This window comes from Pongo abelii, chromosome 6 (genome assembly GCF_028885655.2).
Source record: "Pongo abelii isolate AG06213 chromosome 6, NHGRI_mPonAbe1-v2.0_pri, whole genome shotgun sequence".
NCBI lineage: Eukaryota > Metazoa > Chordata > Mammalia > Primates > Hominidae > Pongo > Pongo abelii.
The window spans coordinates 50840668-50866654 of NC_071991.2; the positions used below are offsets into that span (position 1 = coordinate 50840668).

At 40.6% G+C, this 25987-nt stretch overlaps 1 protein-coding gene across 2 annotated transcripts in view; it reads right to left on the reverse strand.

The window, feature by feature from the left end:
* Positions 1 to 25987, reverse strand: part of BMPER (BMP binding endothelial regulator) — a 249313-nt gene that overhangs the window by 84211 nt on the left and 139115 nt on the right. Inside the window, exons 7-11 of one of the 2 annotated variants that reach the window (XM_024250401.3) lie at positions 23819 to 23918; positions 18197 to 18306; positions 14858 to 14998; positions 11996 to 12100; positions 8109 to 8154 (exon numbers count right to left, since the gene is read on the reverse strand). In XM_024250401.3, coding sequence (XP_024106169.2) covers positions 8109 to 8154; positions 11996 to 12100; positions 14858 to 14998; positions 18197 to 18306; positions 23819 to 23918 — 502 coding nt within the window. The remainder of the gene's footprint in view (positions 1 to 8108; positions 8155 to 11995; positions 12101 to 14857; positions 14999 to 18196; positions 18307 to 23818; positions 23919 to 25987) is intronic. The other variant, XM_063726025.1, reaches the window with a different exon arrangement.

Sequence of the window (25987 nt, forward strand, 5' to 3'; positions counted from 1 at the left end):
CGTGTTCTCCAAGAAGCTGAGATCTACCACATTAGCATCTTGTTAAGAAGTGATATGTTAAGGACCTCAAAGCTTAAACAAATCTGAAACCAGAGTGAGAAAGTACAGAAAGGGCACCATGAAAGTGGAGCTGTGGGTTTACAAGATGAAAAAGCTAAAAGTAAAACGACAGATACTTGCACTAAAGAAGGATATGGGAAGTCAGAGAAGAGGGGTGGAGCAATGAGTGAGGGCAGAGACTACTAACGCGGAAGGGAACAGAGATAAGGAGAAAGAATGACAGCATTCATGAATATGAATTTCACATCAAAGGGCCATGCATAGCACAGCTAATGAGTCATCTCTCCATACTCCCAGCAAAGGTTACAACTGAAGTATTGTAACCCAAGAGACTGAAGAGCTTAAAGTGATCTCATAAATGTAGGTAAGTTTTTAAAAGTGAGTAAATACAACCACTTGTGAGTAGAAGCCACTAGTCATGTAAAAAAAAAGTAATTGGCAAACCCCATATCTGTTTGGAAGCGAACCTCCAAAATGAATACAAATGCAGTCAATAGAGAACAGAGAATAGTGCGTAAAAGTTTGGGCTTTGGAGTCTCGTAGGCCAGTGTATTAGCTGACCACAAACTATTTAATTTCTTTCACCTTCAGGCTAACGACGGCTTCTAATTCATAGGAACATGGTAAGGATTAAATGGCAAAATGGACAGCATTTATCACAATACCTGACTGATATGGACTAATGTTCAATAAGTCGCTGTTAGTTATAGGAGCAATTGCAGAGGCGGCAGAAGGAGCAATTTTTGTTGCTTTTATTTTGCTCATAGGAGATGTGACCTCCAAAGAGAAATAAATCTGCCTCAGCTCTGCATATAGTAATGTATAATTAGTTATACAGTACTTCCCACCAAGCGTATTTTTTAAGTTTCACAGCTTGGGGTTTCTATTGTTCATTTGTTTTGTCGTTCAGCTGTATTTTAGGTGTATCATTACCAAAGAGTTTCCGTCACACATACCCTCAGTCAAAACTGGATACTTGCAACTTTCCTGAGATTCAACATGGCAGCCTTGGCTACATTGTACCAGATGTCTAATAATGAATTCACATATCTTTTTCTATATAAAATGCATTCTTTGGAAATTAAGCAAGAAACTAGCTTTTAATTGAATTATGTCATAATGCTACACCTGTATTAAAAATAGCTTTCCCAAGCAAAAATCCAGGGAGGCCTGCAGAATGAATACTGGATCAGGAGATTTTTAAAAATATGCAAGTCCTCATCCCAGCTCTTTCAGATAGTACTGCTGTGAGTCTCAGTCTCCTCACCTGTGAAGTGAGAGGTTTGACCTCATATTAAGGTCCCTTCACTTACAAATTTCCTGATGCTAAAATGGTGATGAGCTCCAAAGGCAGGGCAACTCTGCTCTTACCCATTCCTGGTGAAAATTATATACAGAGTTATTTCAAGTTCAAAACTATATGTACTTGAAAAGAAAATCTGGGGAGATCTTCACTTGACCCCAGTAACTTGAATTACCATGAGAAAAAAAAACTGGAAAAACTAGTAGACATGGAAAACAAACAAAATGGAAAACCAAGCCAGTTTGATTTGTCAGTGAGCTCAGAGCATACCAACCACCACTTCTCTGTTCTTGAGCAGAAAGACGGAGATGCCACAGTAGAAGAAAGCCTGGGGACTTGAGTCTCCATTTCCACCAAGGTGTGGTTGGAGGGACAACACTGTTAATTGGAAATTCCTCTTAAGGTCCTTCACCAGTCTCCAATGCTTACAAGTTGCAAAGCCCTCCAGACCTTCTCTTCCCCTTCTTAACTTCAACTGGTTATCAAACTGTACAAAATGACAAAGAAGCTAAGGGAAGTAATTCCAGACCAAGCTTTCGGGCCAGCTACCTGGTTGAAATTCAGGCTCCACAATTATCTTGAGCATCCTTCTTAACCTCTAAGCCTCAGTTCCCTCAACTGTAAAATGGAGCTAACAGCACTATTTGACCACAAGACGGCTGTGATAATCAAATGAAACCAAATGAGACTGCCCAAGATAGTGTTTAGAGACGGCAGATGCCAAATAAATATTAGCTGCTGCTGCTGCTGCTGGTACTACTGTTGTTATTATTGCTATTATTGTTATCTGTGGATGATGACGGTGGTGATTGTTAATTCATCAAATAATCACTTATCAAGGACTTACTGAGTACTAACACCCTGTGGGAATGGACAATAGATGGTAGAGAAAAGGTGATTCCTAATAACTTCAGTCTCCTTCAACTCTGTACTAATTTACAGCAAGAAAAATTAAAGTAACAGTATCCCTTAGAGCAGAACAGCATATAAAACAGAAAACAAACTGATTTCCTCATGCTCCTTCCAGCGTGGCTTCTACGGGTGTGGGATCTCCCAGCCACCATGTGTGGTACAGTCGGTTTTATTTGCCATCCCTGTCTGCTGTTTGGGCCTGAGGAAGTGTCAGGCCTGACTCCAGATGCTGGAGCAGAAACTTCAGTGGCCACTTAGCTTAACACCTCCTTCGCAGGGCTAAAGTCAACACCACAAATTCTTATTCTACAATCATCTTGAGCTCTGGTTTCGAATTTCCTTGCTTTCCTGAGTTAAGGACAGACTCTTGGTGTTAAGGGACCTGGAGTTGCTTATAGCCCTGGAGGCCAGAAACCTTGCTCAAACACAGAATCACTAATTTGCAGAACCTCTGTCAGTGGAGATTTCTCATAAAATGGGCCCCTAGGTTACTGTTTCATTATGGTTTTTTTCCTAGGGAAATAAATGAAATTGTTATTATAGTCTCCTCCTCCTACAGCCACTCTGTTTAATTGGAGCTACCTGTACGCATCCCAGAGGGCTTACATCAGATGTGCCAAAACGAGTGGCTGCGGTGGGTGTAGGCAGCAGGCAGGGCTCCTAGGAGAGCAGGCACACCAATGCAGCCTGCACACAGCTGGAAACTAACCCTGGGGGGTTTAAAAAGTCACCCGGCAACTGTGAGCCTCCTCTCACCCTGAGCTGCTGAAATTTGATATTTCCTGTTACTTGTGGGACATGTAGTTGAGGTTATTTCAATTAAATGCACATCTGTGCTCGGCATATTCAATCAGCCTCAGTGTTACGTAATCGTGAACTTGTGTTTTAAGCTGGGATTCTGATGGTTAGGTCTGATGAAGCTACAGGTACAGCTTAATGAACCTATGACACCAGGGACTGGGCATGCACGTCTGGGCTGCCTTTGTCTCTGCTTTTGTAGATGGCTGAGAGATTAAATTTTCTCATACACTCAATCTGTCAATCTCAGTCTCTCTCTGCCCCCTCTCCATCCCTCTCTCCCTCTCTTTCTCTATATACACCTCACATGCACCTTTCTTATTAGTGACAACTTTGACCCTATGTATTATTTCCATGTCAGAAAACAGATATCCTGCCAGCAAAGAATTTATCTGATTCAGGTCTCTGTTGGGTGGTTAGGTCAAGATTCCACCTACTATTTGCCAACACACAGTAAAACAACATTTTGCATAAACAAAATGCTACACACAAAACAGGCAAGTGGCCTCCCTGGCACCTACCCCGTGCTCATGTTTGCCCAGCTGAGGCAAGTCCAGACTGGCTTAAGGCTAGAGCCTCACACTTTGGCAAGAAACAGCATTTACAAGAAAGCTTTATAAAGCTTTCAAATATTTTATTTTAAATAAATCATCAAAATCAAATCTAATTCTTTTCAGTTGGAAAGGGAGAAAGAGAGGCTGTTCCACGTTATGAAAAGACAGCAATGCTTTTCGTACTTCCTTCAGGTCTGATTTTAAGAGGACCTTTGTTCCTTCCCCTATTTTGAGAGAATCATCATTGCTCCTTCAGGCCAACCCTGCAAAAACTGTCCTACTGTGGGGAGGACAATGGTGTTGTGCCTCCTCTATTATTTCTTACTTACATAATTGTAAATTACCATTACTGCTGACTGTTGTAAGGAGAGGCCCATAAGAATGTTCTATCTATACATGTACTTCAAGTTTCCTCTTCGTTACTCCCTTCAGGGATCTGAGACAGCCCCCAAACACTACGAAGATTAAGACTAACCCAGGCAATAAAGGAGAAATTCTGTGGGATTTTAGAAACAGACAATGTAATGCCACTACTGTTGGAAATAATGCAACACTCATTTAGCTACCACTGGTAACCAAAATAAATTGGAAAGTATGTGCAGCTCTGTAATCAATCCATTTAATTGATGTATGCATGTATGTGTGCATGGAGGTCTTCTTGCCTCCTTTCAGAGAAGGGCTGGAAGTAGCTTACAGACATACAAAGTTAATAGTTGAAAACACGTTAAGAGTGGACATATATGATGAAGTCAGGAGTAAACTTATTACTCAAAACCTGCATGCTTTTAGAGGTGGAGTACAAATTTATTTTTAGCTTCCTAGCAACAAAAGCAAAGATAGTAACTTTTTAAAATCATTCAAGATATAATTAGGCCTTCATAATTTTTTGCAGGGTTAGAGAATTAAAATACAGAAACATATTCAATTAAACCCAGAGGCTTCTAGTCTCACTTTACTCTCCTACTGCATCTAATCCACAGGTGCCAAGGGTCAGTTATTGCTACTAGTATCACAGGTGCTCATGTCTGCATTCACCCATGCTGTTTCCTCTATTTGGAATGCCTGTGGCACCCAATGAGGGGTAATTTTGCTCCCCAGGGGACATTTGGCAATGTCTGGAGACATTTTTGGTTGTCACAACCTTGCAGGGGATGCTACTGGCATTTAGTGGTTAGAGGCCAGGGGTGCTGCTAAAGACCTGCAATGCACAGGGCAGCCCCACAACAGAGAATGATCTGGCCAAACTCTCAGTAAGACTGAGGTTGAAAACTCTGCAGTAACATCATGGAGAGACAGAGAGAGAGAGAGAGAGAGAGTGTGTGTGTGTGTGTGTGTGTGTGTGCGTCCGAGAGAGAGGGAGAGAGTGTATGTGTTTTAATAAGATATAAATTAGTTGTTTTTCTGGATTTAGAAAACACTAGACTTTTTTGTAGTTTCATCCTCGCTTTCTCTACTCTAGAAATCCGTATATCAACAGAGCTTTCACAATTTACAAAGGAGTTAAAAATGTGCCCAAAAGTTTGTTCTGAATCCTGGATATAATGACAAAGAAATTTCAAAGTAGGAGGTCTCGAAGCCACAGCTAAAGGACATAAGAATAAATCTACCTGAATGTGTTATGAAAAACTGGGCATTGCTTAAAAATTGGAAGTCATCCCATCTCTTAACTCAATCTGAACAAATAAGCCTCACCAAATAGAATGCGTTTTACAGCAATGATGGAAGAACTGCTGGAGAGGAGAGAGTAAACAGATGGAAAGAACACCAAAGGAAATTGAGAAATAGCCATCTGATGATATAATTGAGACTTGGACAGAGAACCACATGCCTGGGCTCTTCCAGCACTGACTGACCTGCTCTATGCAGGTGCAGAGTCACTGTCCTCCCGGTGCCCCTCCAGCTGGTTGGCTTTCTCCCTTGCCAATTGCCTCTCTCAGTGATAGAAGGCATGAGCTCATTCGCTCACATGGTTAACACAATATGGTACTTAATATAACCAGTTTAAAGCTTGCTTCTATTTTATAATATCTTTCCTTCCATTTGTATTCTTTTCTTTTTCTTTACAATGTCACCAGTTTTCTAGATATGGAAAGTCCAGCTCATAATGAATAAACTAATAACATAATGTAGCTTTTCTCTCAACTATCTCAATAATCACCTGTTTGATCCTTGCAAAATAAAGTCAGATAATTCAAGATTTAGACTGTTTCTTACAAGATTGGTAATTTTTTTTTTCTTTTTTTTGAGACAGAGTCTTGCTCTGTCATCTAGGCTGGAGTGCAGTGGCATGATCTTGGTTCACTGCAACCTCTGCCTCCCAAATTCAAGCTATTCTTGTGCCTCAGCCTCCTGAGTAGCTGGGATTTCAGGCGCACACCACCACGCCCAGCTAATTTTTGTACTTTTAGTAGAGATGGGGTTTCACCTAGTTGGTCAGGCTGGTCTCAAACTGCTGCCCTTAAGTGATCCACCCTCCTCAGCCTCCCGATTACAGGCATGGGATTACAGGCATGAGGCTCTGCGCCTGGCTGGTCATATGTTTTTATGAAGCTGGTAAGCAGTGATCCTGCCTGACAGCAATGTGATTGGCAGATGTAATGAGTCTGTGCTCATGCAAATTGAAAGAGTTAACTGGAAAATAAGAGGCATTCCTATGAGGTCTGTCTCTGCTTCAACTGGAAGACACTTTATGGGGAAATGCAAACATCTGCATTTACATGGATACAGAGGAAAACTTCATCAATGTAGACTCTATTCTGCTCATCCAGAAAGGAATTAACTGGAAGGCAGCCTCTGAACCATCCATAAACAAAGTTTCCTCAGGGTTTCTGGGAGGATGATTAAATGCACTAGATTGTACACGTGTTTTTAAATCAACTGGTGTGTTAATCATAGCTAATTTGTCTTCCTGCATTATTCTCTACTAAGTCGTACTTCATTGGCCTCCTTTGAGTTATTTTATGTACTTCATTATCTTTAAAGTAAACCTTTTTTTATTAAATCTATAATTACATTTTCATTCATTCAATCAGCATTTTATCCAATATGTAACTGTTTAATAGCTCTCTGCTTCTAAAAATAGTAACATATATAGTAGATAAATATTGTATTTAATAGTTTTATATAAATACACACACACATACATATAGTGACTCTGCATATCAATTGTCCAAAGGCACTAATCTATTAAAAAAAAAACAGAGTCTAGTAATTCTAGTAATATAAACTCTATTTTAGAGAAGTGGAAAGAACAAACCTGTGCCCATGTGAAAGCTGCTTTCAACTGTCTTCCAGACCACTTCTGTAAACATAACTGGCTCCGAAAACATACTGATAGACTTTATGACTTTGTTAATCCTACTTATCATACATGGGAACTAATTTGACAGTAACATTACTAATACTTCTCTTTCAGTAAAACACTCCAGGAAGCTATCTCAAAACCATATGAATTTCAGGAGGACTAAAATGGCAATTTGCTAATAGATCTAGGCATGTGTCTACATGTGGGGATGATATGAAGCTATTGCTATGCTCTGTCTGTATGTTCAGTAGTACAGTTTCAGACGGCTTTCAGAATAGGCCATGCTTAGAAGAAACTTTCAAGAATACAGTTAAAAATAGTCATGAATCACACAACAACATTTTGGTCAATGATGGACCACATATAGGACTGTGGTCCCATAGGAATATAATACTGTATTTTTACTATACCTTTTCTACTTAGATACACAAATACTTACCATGTGCTACAATTGCCTACAATATTCAGTATAGCGACATGCTATACAAGTTTGTAGCCCAGGAGCCACAGGCTATACCATATAGGCTAGGTGTGTAGCTGATTATACCATCTAGGTTTGTGTAAGTGCACTCTATGATATTCACACAACAACAAAATCGCCTAAGGATGCATTTCTCAGAAGGCATTTCACATCCTGTTAAGTGACGCGTGACTATAATAGGATGGCAAAACCATCAGCCTGATGACTTCTTGTTTTCTCTTTGCCAACAGAAAGACTGGATGCACCCAGGTGACGTGGTGATGAGGTGGGGGTGGGGTGAGGGAGCAGGAAGTGCAGCTGTTTGGCTTTATAATGGGAGAAGGAAAGCCCCTCCTAGACTTTGTATAATGTTTGGTTTTACCGGATAGCATTATCTTAACCGCTATGACTACAAATGCTATTAGCAGTTAAAATGCACATTAAGTTATCTGGTCCTTTTTAAAACCTAATCAAACCATTTATCTTCTTAATTTCTCATAGCAACAAATTCTGATGGAAGTATCTATATTTGTCTCAATTGTACTTCTGTGGGAGAATTACAATTGACTTAAAGTGGCTGTAGGGAGGTGAGATGATCCCATCCTATATATACCTACAAAAATAAAATGTGTGGGAAACATACACCCCTATTTTTCTTGTTGCACTATAAGATGCAAAACAAATACTAATAGCACATTTTCAAAGGAATAAACTTACTTTCAGTGCAAATAGGACAGCATCCTTTTCTGTTGAGAATTTTGCCCTAATCAGAAGAAACACAAATACAAAGTTAATGTTTAAAAAAAAAAAAAAAAAACAGGATCTGCTGAGGACAAATATCTTTTTAAAATCTAATACAAGATAAACCAATGAAATCAGTCCAAGCTGTATTTGAACTCAACGCCCAGATGGTGATGAAGATGGTGAAAATGAAGTTTCAAGTATCAGGTTCTAAGGCCAGGCAAAGTCCTTCAGTAAGCTTTCCTGTTTTTTATCCTCCAAGAAATATAATACCTAAAGGGCTCACTAGTGTGATTTTTCTCACATGGAAGGAAGATGAAGACAGTCTGGACTCAACCTTTTCATTGATATCCAAATCTAGCCCTTTAGAGACCAAGGGCACACACATAAAAATGAGAATTATCTGTCAACCTATCGATTCCTACAAGACCTTCTTTCTGTCTTTGCTTATTGGAGAAGCTTAAACAATAAACTGTAATCCAAGCTCAGGAATCATCAGCACTATGGATATGGGCAATATCTGTGCTACAGATCAAATTCAGTCAGATTTCTTGTTTCAGAAACTGGTATGTTATCCATGTTGAATCACTGTTATGCACTCAAAGCCAAGGAAGCTGAGAATTTTGAAACACTGAGTAGTTCTCCATTACCTTTCTGGAAATACACTGCAATTTCCTACATTGCACATCTTTTAAGTTTTTTTAATGCATGACATTTAAAAGAGGTGACGTATTCTCAGGACTCATATCAGAAAATCAGCTGTCTTATCTCTGACTCAGTGGTTAATCACAGAGAAAAAGAAATGTAGAAGAAGTTTAACATTTAGGGAGCACTTGCTATATAACAAACATCTTATTCGATATTTTACTTATGTGGTAACGTTGGGTTAGTGATAAGGATTTAACACTTATGACCTCTTAAGATTTAATGAACATTAGAGATTTTATAATCACTGTTATTAAGATGCACGAGAACCTTATGAGCTGAGTATTTCCCTTTTTATAGGTGAAGAAATTGATGTCATGCAACACAAGGGTAGTAGAACCAAAAATCAAACTAATTTTGTCTGACCCTAAAGGACATTTTCTTCCCACTGCAGTTTTGTCTCCTTGAGTCCTTTCTCTTGAAGCTAATTTAATATTTATTATCTGCTATACACTAGACTGAGTGCTATGCATTCTTCATACTTTATCATTTAAATTTCACAATAACCCTCCACATGCAGTTGTCCTTATCCCCTGTTTACAGGGAAGTAAGGAAACAGAGACCACGGAGAGGTTGCCAAGGCTCATGTCAAAGCCACATGGCTCACACACTGCTCATTCACTCACTCACTACTGGTCATTTCCATCAACAGTAGGCTTAAGTACTCAAAAAGAAAAAGATTGACTTAAAGGATTCTGGTTAAGTATTGAAGATCTTTAATCAGGTCTGATTTGTTTTTGCATCAGCTAGGCCTAAAATGATACATCAAAGGTTTTGACAACTTTGAGCGAGACTTAAAACTCAGCCCCAGCCAGCCATCCCATAGTGTGGGGGCATCACAACATATTTTCATTGCCTAGAGCTCTGCTGTCAATTGCAATTTGGCACAGGGGTCTCTTTGGTTTCTCAAGACTGAAAGCAGTTGCAGATGAAGCCAAATGAGGTCAGCTCAGGCCCAGGGAATGACGGCCCCAAGAGGATTAAGGTGCTTTATCCCAACGCGGCAGAGCCACCTTAAAGCCAAGGCCCCAACCAAATGTGATTACGATTCCCGACATCCACATCTCAGTGGAAACTTCCATCTCTCATCTTCAGAAAATGAAAGTGGCAGTGATGATATCACTAAATTAGATGGGGGAATAAATCAGGTACAAGCTGTAAAGTCAGAGCACCTGTGTAATATGCAATTAGCTGTAAGACTCTGGTCATGCTGCAGGCTCTTCCATAAGCAGGATCTAGAAATAGCACCCACCTCAGAGGGGTGATGTTAGCATTAAATGAGATTAGTGTTGTGACTATAAAATCTCAGTACGTATTAGAGATGGAGAGATGACAGTGTCCTGATGACCCAGTCCCCACTGCAGCCCTCATAGCCCTTCTCACAAATGGCACTCCTTTGCCTCTGGGGGAGTTGCAGGATGGGGCAGGGGGGGCAGGATAGACAGGGAATCCAATCATGAAACCCTTCTCCCACAAGAAACATTTACATCTGGAAAAAGAGATATGCAGTAGCCAGGAAAGACAGAACAGGGAATACAAGCTCCTCCTCTCTCTCTCTCTCTTTTTTTTTTTTTTCAAAATTTTCCCAGGCAATGTAGGGGAGGGGAAGTAAGTTTTTCACAAGATTTCCATGGTAGATAGAGCTGAGTTATCTTCCAAAGACCTCCTGCTGGCCCCTGAGAAGGGAAAGTGTGAACTGGAGGAGTGGTTGGAAGGAAGCCTAGAAACAGAAATGTGGCCCCTGAGGCAGGGGCCTTGGCAGGGGCACCAACAAGCTTTGACAAGGCGTGGAGGGGGTGGGTGGGGCAGGGAAAGGCCTCTGCTTGGAGGGATGGATGCCCCTGGCCCAAATGTGGTCCACAATGATGAAAGGCTAATGAGACACCAGTGACATAAAGAACGTTGACCTCCCCCCGCCCTCCCCTCCCCCAGCAAGAGCACAGTGAAAACTATCAATCCAGCTACAAGTGGCAGAATTCAAGTGAAGCTGGAAACTCCATGGCGGCCTGCTGAGGCTAGTTACTTGAGCCACCAGGTTGGCACAGCATCCTGTTTTTGTCTTGTAGAATAAGGAAGCCCATTATTACTAACATGTGCTGCAAGAGTTCATTAGCAACGAGGGTTCCCGGAGGACTGGCATAATGATGTGATCCCATTTTTCCCAATGAATATTTATAAGCAGACCGTGTTCAAGTCTACTTATTGTATCTTCTTTTTTTTTTTCTTTTATGGGAGGCTTTCAGTTTTATGTCTGAGGCTTTTTAAAGCAAGACTAATTAGGGTTTTTTTTTTCTTTTTTTCCTCTCCTCTTTATTCAGTTGTGCAATAGCAACAGCTGTTGTTTTTTTGTGCCTTATTTGGCAGTCAAGTAAAAACAGCAACTTTTGTTTATAATAATAACAGATGTGAATAAAATTAAAAGCTGTCTATAACAGAGAAGGGAGGACATGTCCTGAATATATGGATATATTTTTTCATTCATGGGAAGGTGCTGAATAGGTTTGACATTTTCCCAAAATGTATAAAACTTTAAAAGGTTTCAAGTTGCTGAGGTGAATTCAATGAACCTCATGCTTTAGAAGATAATGGTTGCTTTATTCAGTGTGCTGGAGCTATGGGTTTTTGAAAAGAGATATTTCCATAAGGACGCTATTTCCATTTGGGGCTACAATGGAGGCCAGGATTAGAAAGAGAAAACTTCAGCAAAGAAATTGGGGGGTGCTGTGAGGCAGGAGAACCCCCTTGGGGAAGTATTAATAAACAACCACATATTACTTTGAATGGCTAAAAGAGGAAAGCTCTGATTTGACAAGGGAGAGAAAAGATGAAAAGGCAAAAGACAGTTACGATGTTAAACAAAACCTGGCAAAAGAAAACAAAGAAAGAGATCTTGCAGGAGTTGGAGAAGTTTTACAGAATGAATGGGAGATGTCAATAAGAAATCAGAATTGGGACAAGAGCAAAGCAAGAGCTATTTTCATGCAAGGATAAAATCTGCAAGAAGAATGAGCAAACTTTGCGAGGGGCATTTGGCTAGTCAGGAATGTACAGGCTTTGGGGGAGCTGGAGTCTGTGTTTGGAAGATGGCATGCAATGGTGCCACACACAGGACATTTCTCAGGACACTAAGGTAAAGTCAATCTGTGTTCCAAACATACCTGTGGGCAGCTACTGATGGGAATGCACTGCTTATTGCGACACTCCGTCCTGCCTTTCACACAAGCACAGATGGTACAATTGATAGAGGACCACATCTCTCCATCCTACAAGAGAGGGCACAGGATCCTGTCAGCAGCTGGAGGCTGACAGGAATTGAGGCAACAGACTGTAATCTCTCCATGGAGGAAAGCATTTCTTGCCCTGAGTGAGGGATGCCATCATTAGACTAAATGACTCAGGTGTCTGTCTACACCCAACTGATTTAAGATAAAGATTAGTGAAGATTTCAGATTGTGTGCAAGTGTGTGTGTGTGTGTGTGTGTGTTCCCCCCCCCGGATATAAAAATAATTATTGTGTGTTTAACCAAGTCATATTTATGACTTGTTGTCATGCATTGTTTACTTAGTTCCACCCTGGGGGAAAACCAAGCATGAATTTTCATACATGATACAATGACAGAAATCTAATTTTCCTGTTTGATAAGACTAAAATATTTAAGCCGTCCCAAGCACCAATAGTTAATTGAGATGTCCAGAGGTGGTTAATTACCAGATGTGCCATGGTTCTGGCCCATACGGGACATGCATAAAAGAGAGGCTAACTCAAACGACTCCCAGTGCTTAGACAGACACTTGATGGGCAAGCCACTGAAAATGCAGAGCTCAGAGAGAAGACTCCAAGTGCCACGGATATCCTGTCCCTGCCTATCTAGTCCTCTCCTCTCAAAATGCAGGGCAGCATTTTGGGACACATTTCCTAGACTAGATCCTTGCTCCGACAGAAAGAGCTATTTGAGGAATTTCTTTCACTCATGAAAGGTATAATCTGTGAAGGCCAAATACCACAAAAAGCCCTTGTACCTCTGGAGGACAGGCAGGGATGTGCATCCTTGCTTGTGGGTAAAAAAGATCACAGACAACAGAGTTGGGCTGAAAACAAAACAAGGATTCCTTCCTGAGCTTGCAGATCCAAGCAGCAGATTTTTGTTAAAAACAGAAACAGTTGAGATATTTGATGACTCCCCCGCCTCTTTCCCGTCCTGACTTTTTGAAGCTATTTTAAGAACTGTCTACCCTCTAGTGCCTTTCAAGAGAGAAAGACCTAACTGAACCTGCCTTAAAGGACACCTGACTGTTCTAAGTTCTCTGAGTACACATTTCTAGGAACCCATGTCTCCATGAATTATTTTAAGCCTCAGTCATTTAAAGGAACCATTTTTACAAGGTGACTTACAAGTTTATTGCGGCCAGGCGTGGTGGCTCACGCCTGTAATCCCAGCACTTTGGGAGGCCAAGGAGGGTGGATCACAAGGTCGGGAGTTCGAGATCAGCCTGACCAACATGGCAAAACCCCATCTCTACTAAAAACACAAAAATTAGCCAGGCATGGTGGCATGCACCTGTAATCCCAGCTACTCAGGAGTCTGAGGCAGGGGAATCACTTGAACCCGGGAGGTGGAGGTTGCAGTGATCTAAGATCACACCACTGCACTCCAGCCTGGGCGACAGAGCGAGACTCCATCCTAAAAAAAAAAAAAAAAGAAAGTGCAAAAGTGCATTGCACACAGCACCATGGTGAGAGTGAGGCTATTTCATCTGGGTGTTCTGGAGACAGAGGAGGAGGAGACTTTATATCAAGAGGACATATGAGCATCTCTGAAAGTCTGGTGTAAACACAACACACATGCCTCCCCCTTCACTGGGCATGACACCTCATGTCTTTTTTTGTCCTCAATTGTTTTCTCTTTTTTAATTTATTTTATTTTATTTTTAGTTCTGGGGTACATGTGCAGGATGTGCATGTTTGTTACATAAGTAAACGTGTGCCATAGTGGTTTACTCCACCTATCAACCCATCACCTAGTTATTAAGCCCAGCATGCATTAGCCATCCTTTCTAATACTCTCCCTCCGTCCACCCTACCCCCCAACAGGCCCTAGTGTGTGTTGTTCCCCTCCCATGTCCATGTGATCCCATCATTTGGCTCCCACTTATAAGTGAGACCATGCAACACCTCATGTCTTCTTACTATTCCATCAGAACCAAGACCTCTCCCTCCAACTACTTCAGTGTGATAGGAAGTCTGGCTCAGTGCAGCAAGCCTGCAGAGCTACCACAACTGACTTGTTTATGTGGGTCTTGATTCTCATGGATATCATGAGGTGACAGCTTCGGTACAGAGTGATTTGACTCCTTTCACCCCTAGGGAAAATGGACTAGATAGGAGGTACTTTGGACAAAGCCAACCATCTTGCATTTTGAAGTTTAAATGGCCATTGCACTGTTTCCCACTTGGGGTCCTCAGAGAATAATGTAAAATACACCTGAGATTGGTAACAGATGGCCAAAAGACAACCTTTTCCATTCAGCTGGGCAGAGCTCTCTCACCTGGCTCAACTACACACACTATTAACATCCTTATCTGAATATCTTCCAAATGAGAAAATTTTTCTTTGCAAAGGTAGCTTTGTGAAAAATTCCTAAAAGCATCAAGCTGTATAGATACATCAGGATCTTGACAAAGATCATCACCTTGACAAGTGTCACTGGGCATCTCCAACGAGACGAGGTACTCCTAGATATTCAGGCAGGTTTTACAGGCTTAACATATTTCAGCAAAAACATAGTCAAGAAAAACATCTTTCAGACGGTTGATTCTCTGCCCCATCTGCACTTGATTCTAACTATATATATATATAAAACATACGGTAATATAAATACATTCTATTAATATATGCACACAAATACATTTGTATATGTATATAGAAATTATGGGATAACCCAATCTGCCTCATGTCTGGAGCTTTTTAATTGTCAGCGTAGTAATACAGGAGTTCCCATGTGCCTGTCTCATGACATACCCGGAAAATCTTGTTGCCAAATTTGCACACTTTGATATCTTCTGGGGGCACTCGTAGGAGGCACTCTTCACAACAGCCCTCCCGGCCTTGGTCACAGCCACCAGGGTGGGAGCACTTCTTCTTGCAAACCACAGTAGAGTCCTGGGGGCCCAAAGGCAAAATAGAAATTAAAAATGATTTTCACCTCTACCAAACATCCTACCTGGCCTTCCTTTCATAACCCATAACTATCTGTGTCAAAGTCTGTAAGGTACCGTATTTTAATTTATTGCAATAAATCTTTCATTCACTTCAAAATGTGATTTGTTGATTAAGTATCTAGACTAGAATATGAGGGCACTATGGAAACTATGGCACGTAACCCCTACCTCCCAAGGATTTATGATTTCACGTTCCAGAGACTGATGAGCCCACTCCACCAGCATGTGGCAAGACTGCCCAGCTCCCCACGAACCACCAGTTTCCTTCTTCCTGCCCTCTACCTCTTTGCAACCTGCACTAATAGTGCTCTCTTGGGTCTCCTCCATGGCTTTATGCCACCTTTTGGAGCTTAACGTAAAGGTACGATATCTTTGGTCAGAGGGTAAAAGTTAAGAGCAAAGGCACCACCTCAGGACAAGATTCCTCAAGTGTGTTCTGTGCTCACCAAGGAACTGAACCAGCAGTTTCAAAACTGGACCTGCGTTCCAGAGCTCTAATGTAGTGGAGTGACTTTGACCAGGCCACTTATCCACTGAAGGTGAAGAGTTTATATCACCTGTAAGTTAAAGAAGTATGATTTGATTTCAAAAAAAAAGTGCTCTTCTGCCTATTGTTTCTCAGGTTTACTGTGCCTCTTAAATGTAAAATACCTGGCACATAGAAATTATTATAAACCAACTTCAATTGGAAAAAAAATAATCCTTTGTCAAACTGCATATCCTGATTTCCTGTTTAAAAACAAGGGCACTCCCTAGCTCTCAAACAATGCATGTTTCACCATAGATCTCCCTGCTTTCATTGTGTATGTGTGTGTATGCGTGTGTGGAGAGAGAGAGCATGCTTTATGTACATATCATTAGACTGTGGTACCTAGCACTGTGTTAAGCAATGAGAATACAAATACAGAGATGGATAAATGTACTCCTGTCCTCAAGGGGTTCTTCACAATGTAAGAAAGGAGATAACTGTGTAATCAAGCAAATTGCAATTATAATGTGGCAAACAGAACTAGCAAAGGTGTAAAGATAGCAAAGACAAGGGGAAAGTTACCTATCCAGGTAAGCCAGGAAAGCCTCTCAGGTTGTATGACAGCTGAGATAGGCTGTTGTGGATGAAGAAGCATCTGCTAATCAAATTTAAAGATGGTAATAACGTTGCTGGTAGAGAAATTGTCAAATTTGAAGGCACAGAGATCTGAAACCATCCTGCATGCAGAAAACTACAATTGACACTTGAGCAACATAGATTTGAACTGCATGGGTCCACTTACACTCAGAAATTTTTTCAATAGAAGTTACATCAAGTGTGCCTGCCTTTCCTGCCTCCCCTTCCACTTCCTCTGCCTCTTCTACCCCTGAGACAAGACCAACCCCTCCTCCTCTTCGGCTTACACAATGCAAAGAAGATGAAGACCTTTATGATAATCAATTTCCACTTATTAAATAGTGAATATATTTTCTCTTCCTTATGATCTTTTAAATAACATTTTCTTTTCTCTAGCTTACTTCGTTATAAGAATACAGTATGTAATACATAGAAAATACAAAATATGTGTTAATTGACTGTTTATATGATTGGTAAGGCTTTCAGTCAATAGTAGGATATTAGTTAAGTCTTTAAGAAGTCAAAAATTAGACATGGATTTTCAATAGTACAGGGAATCAATGCCCGACACCCACATTGTCGAAGAGCCAACTGTATTAAATCGTATTCAACAGGTTCCTGCACCTGCCATGGAAATCATAAGAAACACTGGATGGGGATGCTAAAAAGGGAAGCTCAAAGCAGACAGAAAGTAATACTGATTAATCAAAATGATTGCAGCTTGATTTTTCAAGCATTTAATATCCCCAAGATGACTGTGAATTCATACTCTAGTAAAACACCCTTTTGGAGGAAGAGTATTAATTATACTTCCTGCTACACACTGAGATGTATTACCTAATCATCTCTCAAGGAACCCATGAACCCAAAGCATGGCAAGTATAACTAACTCCTATTCATGGGATGCCAGGCTTTCCTGTGAGCAAGGGAATTGGGAATGTGATATGTTTCATCAAAGGCTCAGTATCCCCAAGGGGAAGCTATCTCCTGCGAAATTCTTAGTGGAGAGGAAAAGTCCTGAGGATGAAGGCCAAGGCAAGAAGGGGGTGCTCTACGTTTAGCATAGGATAACACAAACCATGGGAGGAGGAAAAAGCTTCGGTAAGGTATTCTCAGGCTTAGGAATTACTCCATGTTTGGTGCTCAGGGGAACGGACAGTTCAGCCCTTAACCAACCACCTCCTGAAGTGGTGTATGCTACTGAACAAAGCATGTAATCAAGAACTACTGAGCTCTAATCCCAGCTATTGACTCATAGCTGACATTGAGTAGAGCTCCCCTCTTTCCCTCTCCAGACCTTTAACTATTAAAAACAAACAACAACAACCATCACCACCAAAGTGTATTCTAAACTTGTCAGACAGATGTGATTCATTAACTCACTAATGAATAATCCTAAATTCCTCCCTGATAAATGTATTTCTTCTTGGTTTCCAAAATAAATTACTGCATAAGTACATTCTATGAATGTGTGATGTGTGTCCCTTTAAAATTCTGAAGCTGTGGAATTCTTTCTTTAGCAGTAATTAGATTTCTGGTTGCCTTTTGAGAAAAATGAGCAAAGCTTCAAATAAGACATGATACAATAAACAACACATAAATACTCTCTTCCTAAACTGCCAGGTTTATCTTTGTGATGAACTGTAAATCCATGCCTTTCTCTTCTTTTGAATGTGATTAAAAGCAATTTTTATTGCCAGGTGTGTTAGAGAATTCATCTTGGATAATTAGAGCCAGAGGGCACTGCCATATGTATTTGTCTGATTTTAGAAAATCCTCAGAACAGGCCCTTGGAGCCTGATTCTCACTACAAGGAGCTAACTTCTTGGTCCTTAGAAGATGATTGAGCTATAGTGTGGATCCTATGTGTAAGTTCTTGGTGACCTTGAGTGTGATTTTCCTTGTAAAATGGCATTAACGATGGTGTATATGGTGTATATGTAATACACTATTGGCTTTGGCTATGGCTGTGATGTTAACACTGAAACCCAAACCCTATCATTGCTATACCACAGCCTCTCAGAACTGCCTTACCCTGCAGGTGCAAGCTGTACAGTTATCATACAGAAATGAGGATCCATTGTCATAAACATCACTTCGAAAGAGGCAGCTCCCAAAAGGGAGATCAAACACTTTCCTCTGACCTAGAGAGAAACAGAAGCACAGTGTAAGTAAGACAGAATCGGGGATGTCCCATTTTGTCATCAGCGATTCCATCATAGGTCCATTATACATTCTCATAAGACCAGGTAAGTCTGGAGCACAAAAATAGAGCCTTGGGTCAGACAGGCCTAAAGGATCCCCAGGAGTCATTAGTTTGGATAATGTTTGTTAAAAAAGAGTGATTCCACAATGAAGCTTGTAAGTTCAACAAATCTATAATGTGTTCATCACAGTGAACTAAAATCACTAAGACATGAGCTCCTCTCATGGAGCTCACAGTCTAGTGAAAGGGCAAACTCATCAAAGGCTGTTTCAATACAACAGTAAGGTAAGTTCTGGAAAAAAGACGATCTAGAAACTGTGGGAATTGGCAGGTCAGAGAAGAATTCTTAGAAGTTATAATGCCTGAGGAGCTTGTTAAAGAATGAGTAAAATTATCTAAAAATTGGGTATGGGCAGTGGGGGAGGTGGGTGGAGGTAGGAGGAATCAAGATCTCAAGAAGGTCTCAAATGAGCGAAAGGAACTAATGAAATATTGTTTGCTATGGTTTGAACATTTGTGTCTCCACAAAATTCATAGGGTAAATTCTAATCACCAATGTAATGGTATTAGGAGGTGGGGCTTTTGAAAGGTGATTAGGTCAGGAGAGCAAAGCTCTCATGACTTAGATTAGTGCCCTTATAAAAGAGGCTCCAGAGAAAACCCTCACCACGACGTGACAACAAAGTAAGAAGACACCATCTATGAGCCAAACAGCAAATCTGCTAGCACCTTGTTCTTGGACTTCCCAGCCTCCAAGACTGTGAGAGATAAATTTCTGTTGTTTACAAGCTACAGAGTTTATAGTATTTTATTAGAGTAGTCTAAACAGACTAAGATAGCATTTCAGTTATGAAATTACATAAAGGAATAAAGGGTGAAGCTAACTCAAAGGGCACACAGAGGCACATGTCGAGTGTCCAGCCTTTCATAGGCATAGTATCTCTGTAGAACTGGCTTGGTTTTCCCTAATGTAAGGACTGGATTGGTGAACAAAAGGACAAAAACAGCAATCCCAAATAAAGAGTACAATCTAATTTCCTCCTTTCTTTTAATAATTGAGTTTCTACTCTTTGAAGCACATTAAAACATCTCTGCAATGTTACTTTAATTAAAGACTAAGTTAATTCATGTTCACTGACCAAATTTCTATTCATACCACTCTTTCTTCTTGTAAAAGATTAATAGCAATTTCTGTTTATCAGTAGGCCCAATGAAATGCTCAAAATACCTAAACATACTAAATACTGTTCTCAGAATTAGAATTGTTGGAATAACTGTTAGTAGGAGTCAAGAAAAACATGCTATCTTCCTGTCATAGCCAACCTCAAGGCCAGGATACAATATAGATGCAGAACTAAATCATTAGTTTGGTTCTCACCACCAAGAGCAAACTTGTTGGCCCTCAAAAGGTGGAAGTGAGTTATAATTTGGATCTTACATATGGACTCCCTCGTGACCATTGAGTATGATTTCTCCAGGCCTCACTGACTTCACTTATAAAATGGCATAATCAATACCACATTGCCATGTCACTACCTCTAACTATGGTGTTAATATTAAAGCATACAACCAAAAACTCTTTCATGGCTAGGCATGATTTAGCATGATGATTGTTAATTCCCCAACTAACACAGGTATTATGTGCACACCCAGATCTTGAGTCTCTTGAACTTCCTAAGAACTGACATACTAAATGAAAGGATTATCTGCAAAATAAAAAAATTCATTCTTTCCCTAAATATTCCTCTAAGGAACCCAAATAGGTTTACCCTGAAGCATCAGAAAGCTGTGCACAGCCTGGATCACATAGATTTTGCCCATCCCATTATAATCACTTCTGTCTAATTGCACCGTAGTTTTAGGACATTATAATAAGAAATATGAATGAGCAGTTACTTTTTGTATTTACGATAAAAATGATGGTGAAGTCATTTTTCACTGCTTTAAACATTATCATCCTTTTAATCAGTCCATCAGAGATGTATTTCTGTCCTTTAATAATCTAAAACATCTCTGCTTCAGTTGAGTAATTTTTTTAAATTGTGATAATCTGGTTTGCCTTTTTACTATCCTTTATCTACATGTGCTTCATGTATTTTGTAAGTGGTCTTAAACCCTTGCTGGCAAAAGGCAGAAGATAAATGAATAGATAGATACAGAGCTCTGTGTAGAAGCTTCATCCTCCACCAATCAAAATGCACCTTCTTCATGGCTGAGCTCCACATTGTTTCTGCAGAGGCCCTTCTACCTCTTAGAGTTATTAACCCCCTTTCTGCATTCCCATAGCCTGTTGCCTATACTACCATTATAGCAGGCAATATTGTTCCACAGGTGGAGGAATGGCTGGATGGGTCTACTGCTCAATTGATTTATTGACTGATTGACAAACAGACTCTTCAATGTGCTTATCCCCCTGAACAAATGTGACCAATCGCTTAAATTCTTCCTCACTAAAATGAAAATTTTACCTAAAATTGTAAATATAAAGCCCTTGGAGCAGTGCCTGATGTTCATTACACACCCTCAATAAATGGCAGACGGTATGTATTATGATTATTAGAGGTGATATAATTCAAATATGAACCTGGGCTGTGTCAATTAGAGTGCACTGGGTGCTGCTCTGTGTACACTGACCTGTGCTGAGACTCTCCATTGAGAATGAGGAAAACGAGGAAAGGAATGTTGTAATGCAAAAGGCAGAGGTATATCATGTGAACGAACCCTGCCCAAGGGAAAATTTAAGAGCAAAACAGCACCCAATCATAATTAGACTAAGATTTCAGCATCTAGAAAGCATCATAGTGTTTGTTTGCTTTTTTGTCTTTGTTTCTTGTTGTGTGGGGATGTTTGTTTTTACCCTCAAAGAGCATAAAATCTTACCTTAATCCCAAAGTCATCATGGTCCAACATAAGATAAAACATTCAAGGGAGTGGTTCAGAGACTTTGTGTACAGCCTGACTTAAGACATTTCCATGTCATTCCACGGGGGTCTAGCCCAACCAAAAAAGAGATTTTCAAGTTTCTCAAAACGTATTGTTCCTTTTGTAGTATGCCTTATAACCATAAATGAACAGAAAAACCTGCATTCAATACAATAGCTGTTGCTCATATGGGAAGCTTCTGAGTTGACCCAGCATATCCACAGTACCAGCTTCAAAGCATTAATCAAGCTTACTTATCTTTGGGGCCAGACCCAAATACCACCTCCTTTGCAATGGCTTTCCTGCTTAAGTGGCCACTGCTTCAACCATGGCCCACAGCATGATGATGTGTGTCACACTGAACTGGCTAACCCTATTCTAGGGACACTGACAAACACTGGCAACCCAAACAGAACACATAGAAGTGAAAATGTCTTTAATCAGGCATGTCTAAGCAATTCTTCTTTGTTCTTCTGTTTCACATTTACTTTAAACGTGTGTGTGTGTGTATGTGTGTGTAGCAGGTGTATGTGTGTCTGTGTGTGTGTAGCAGGAAGGCAAGCATTGTTAGATGAAGTTAGCAGAAGAAGCCATAAAAGAGGAGAAAGCTACTAGTTTAACAAAATACCTTTATTTGTCAACTTGCTCATAAAAAAACAGACTTCATGGTATGGCTGTGCTAATTTGGGAAAGAGAAAAATAAATCAACAGGTTGTTTCAGAGTTGAAGACAGTAAACTCTGAAAGAAAGGAGAGAGGATTTGAGGAAAAGGCATGGGCATTAACTGACAGGAGGCTGGAGCTCAAATAGAAGGGACAATCAGTAAAATTCTCCCAAAGGCAAAACAACTAAGACCTTTTAAGAATGAGAGCGCTTAATATCCCATTTTATGTTGTTCAATATGCTTCTGTGTAAAATAATCACTCTTATTGCCTGCAAACCCTCAGGGAAATCTGCTCTCCATCACAGATGTAAACAGACTTGAGGGGAGATGCCTCTAAAAGGACAAAATGATAGAAAGAGAAAGAAAGCAAGAAAGCAAGAAAGCGAGGAAGAAAGGAAGGAAGGAATGAAGGAAGGAAGGAGGGAAGGAAGGAAGGAGGAAGGGAGGGACGGAGGGAGGGAGGGAGGGAGGAAGGAAGGAAAGAAAATCAAGAGAAATAGCAGGAGCAGAAACACCAAGCCAGAGGCAATTAGGGAAAATATTAGCCCCTCAAGGATCCCTGGAGATTCTAAGGAGGTTGCTGGAGCTTTTGTTGTATTTGCGTGGTGGCTCAAGCCACCATATTTATTTGAAACTTAATAGTCTGACCTCAACTAGCTCAAGGGCCCAGGAATCATTAAGAAGGTATCATAGGCTGGGCGTGGTGGCTCACGCCTGTAATCCCAGCACTTTGGGAGGCTGAGTTGGGTGGATCACAAGGTCAGGAGATCGAGACCATCCAGGCCAACATGACGAAACCCTGTCTCTACTAAAAATACAAAAATTAGCTGGGTGTGGTGGCACGTGCCTGTAGTCCCAGCTACTTGGGAGGCTGAAGCACAAGAATCACTTGAACCCAGGAGGTGGAGGTTGCAGTGAGCCAAGATCACACCACTGTACCCAGCCTGGCAACAGAGCAAGACTCCGTCTCAAAAAAATAAAAATAAAAATAAAAAAACAAAAAAGAAGAAGAAGAAGTAGGTAGCATATAAGCAAAAGCCAAAGAACCTCCTGCTCTAGAAAATATCCATCATAAGTTGTCCCTTTTCAGCTGGCACCGTGCATGCAGCCCTCTTGTGACACCAGGGAAGGTGAGCTGCAGCAGGTTAGAGCTGGGCTCAGGAATCACACAGATTTGTGGTAGGATATCAAATCCACAACCCACTGGCTGGGCTACCATCTAGGAATCTACTTCCTTTTCAGTATAATAAAACTAACAATAGCACCTGCATTACACATAGGAATTATATGCTTAGTACCTACATTTCACAGCTTCTTGAGAAGATAAAATGAGAAAAAAAATATAAAGTGCCTAGCATGGTGCCTAATACCTATTAAATGTTCAATAAGAAAGAGAACATACTCTCTTTCTGTTGGCTATTATTCACTATTTCCTTCCAAAACTCTCATTTTCTTGCATGTGTTTCTTCCTGCATGGTTTTGACTCTGAAAGTAACACTAGTCTATATTCCTCTATGGGTTTACTTCAAATATCTTTAAAACATGTTCCTGTTAATAGGCATATGCCCTATTAAAGATAGTTTCTTCGACACTTTCTCACCACAGGGGAGAATTATCCCAGGTCTTCTGGTGTACCCAGTTACAGATGCAAGTGAGGACAAGAGAGAAGCCTCCCTGGAGGCCTCCGTTAAGAAGCAAACACTGTACACACCTTCCACTTCTGTAATTAGAAGAGGTAGTTGTCTCTAACAAGCCACAAAATAGGACAACTTGAGAATCTCAAAACAACAACGTGGATAAACACTCCCAGCAGAAACTTTGAGAAGAAATTACATTGTTCTTTGACCTGAAAATAGTAACTCACCCAAACATTTGGGGCAGCACTGTCCTGGGGGTATGTGACTAAGGTGCTGGGGACAGGAGAGAATGGGACAGACTTCTCTCACACATTGTGTCCTGCCTCCCTAAGAAAAGAGAGAAAAAAAAGCATATTTAGAAAAGTAAGTGCATGTAGATTGTATAACCAAGATATCTAGAACAAACCTAAGGCCATTCCCTAGTATTAGGTCCCTGGAATGACTGCTCAGGCCCATGTGATTTTCCCCAAGCATCTTTTGATCTTCCCTGTAGGCCTTACAAATTGCAGCTGCAAAAAGACTGTCTTTGAGGAGGTGATTCCAGCATCACCTCCTCTCACCCACCACCACTTTTCTTTATCTTTTTTCCATCTCAAACCACCCTTACAGTAGGTATAGGATGACCAAAACTGTCTCTGTTTGCTTGGGATTGGAAACTTTGAGTACTAAAACCAGGAAAGTTTCATGCAAACCAGGATGAGTGGACCATCCTAATAGGTCACTGCCTTCTCTTTCTACCCTGTCAAGCAAGCAAATGAACACTTTGGCATTTTGACACTTTTCCTATCTTCCAGACACCCATCTTTCTACAGGTTCTGCAGACATCTTCCTCCAGGAAGGCTTCAGTATCTGCCACAGCTGGAAGGTGCTGCTAAAATGGCTCAAGGAGGTTCCAGGCAGATGAAGTGGCCAACCTGCTGAAAATGGATATACTGAAAGCCCATATTCAGAAGAACTATTTCACTGAATTCACCAAGCTATCCGAATCTGTTTTCACTAATTAATTACAAGATTATAAAGATTGATATGAGAAGAACTGGCAGAGTCTCAGAAACCTATTTGGAGAAGTTTTGGAGTCTCTGAATATTTTCCCTGCTCCCTCATTCTCATTCTTGACCCTTTCTGTTCTCCAGCACTCCACACCTCCAACATCCACTGCCCTCCTGGTTTAACCTCAGCATCCCCTCTTCCTTGCCTAAGGATATAGTCTGACGACTTCCCCTCCTATCCCTCACCAGAGGTGCCTGCTTCCCCAGCTCCAGTTAAGTTGTAACTTCATATTCAGAAAGCTGGGGTAGAAATAAAAAGGTTTTCCAGTTGATTTACGTCCAACAAACGGGCAAAGCTGATGTGAAAACTATCCTATGCAATAGAAATTGCTATGAAAATGTATAAATAATTGAGGTTTTCTTTTCTTTTCTTTTTTAAGAAAATCAGTGAATTTGGTAAATAGATCACTCAGCAAATGGAATTTCAATGAATTAGCTTCTCTGGGATTTGAGCTAGAAACCAAACTAGTACCTGCAGGTTCCTTGTCTTGAGTGCATAATTTATATCTCAAGAGGCCTCAGGAAACGAGAAACTCACAGCTCAAAGAGCTGTGGACCCCGCAAGGGAAAGATTCCATATGATGCATTTCCTCACACCTTCCCCACTCCTTTCTGGCCACAGCAGAGTTAGCCTCAGCCACCAGGGACCTGTCCGTTCCCATCACAGCACACTGCGGCCGCCTGTTGTTTCTGTTTTCCCTTCCTGTTCTTGCCATTTTTATTACAACAGTTTATTTTTTGGTGGGGATGGATGAAAAGGGGAGGGCATGTTATATATCTTTTAAAATATTTGCTATTTTTTTCGCCTCTTTAATGTTGGATTCTTCCCCCAAACCAATAGAGAACATGCGAAAATACCAGAAAAAGCTCTTCTGTTGTTTTTACATTATTTCCAAATCAACAAGAATCACTAAAAATCTCCCGAGAATCCCAGGCTGCTCTGAGATTCCTCACTCAACTCTGCATAATATTAAAGTTAGAGGCCTTTCATCAGACTTCAGGAGCATGTAACCTGAATCGTGGCCAGGCCCTGGGGTCAGCCCCAGCTTAGACATGAAGCACAAGAGGGAGGACCCAAGATGCTGCCCTTAGCTTTTAATTTCAAAGAAATTCATCTGCAAGCAACTTCCTAAAATCCTGAAGCCTCGGGCCACACAAGGTTGCCTATGTACTGGCCTCTTGTAGGTGCACAGAGAACACATTCTTTTCATTCATATTCTGTGTTCTTGTTGGATCAGCATCTATTTTTCAAGCATATTTTAAAATTGAAATTTAAAAAATATTGCACAATTGCAAAAGAGTAACTCATCCAATGCTTTGGAAAGCTGGCAAAAGATTATGTGTACT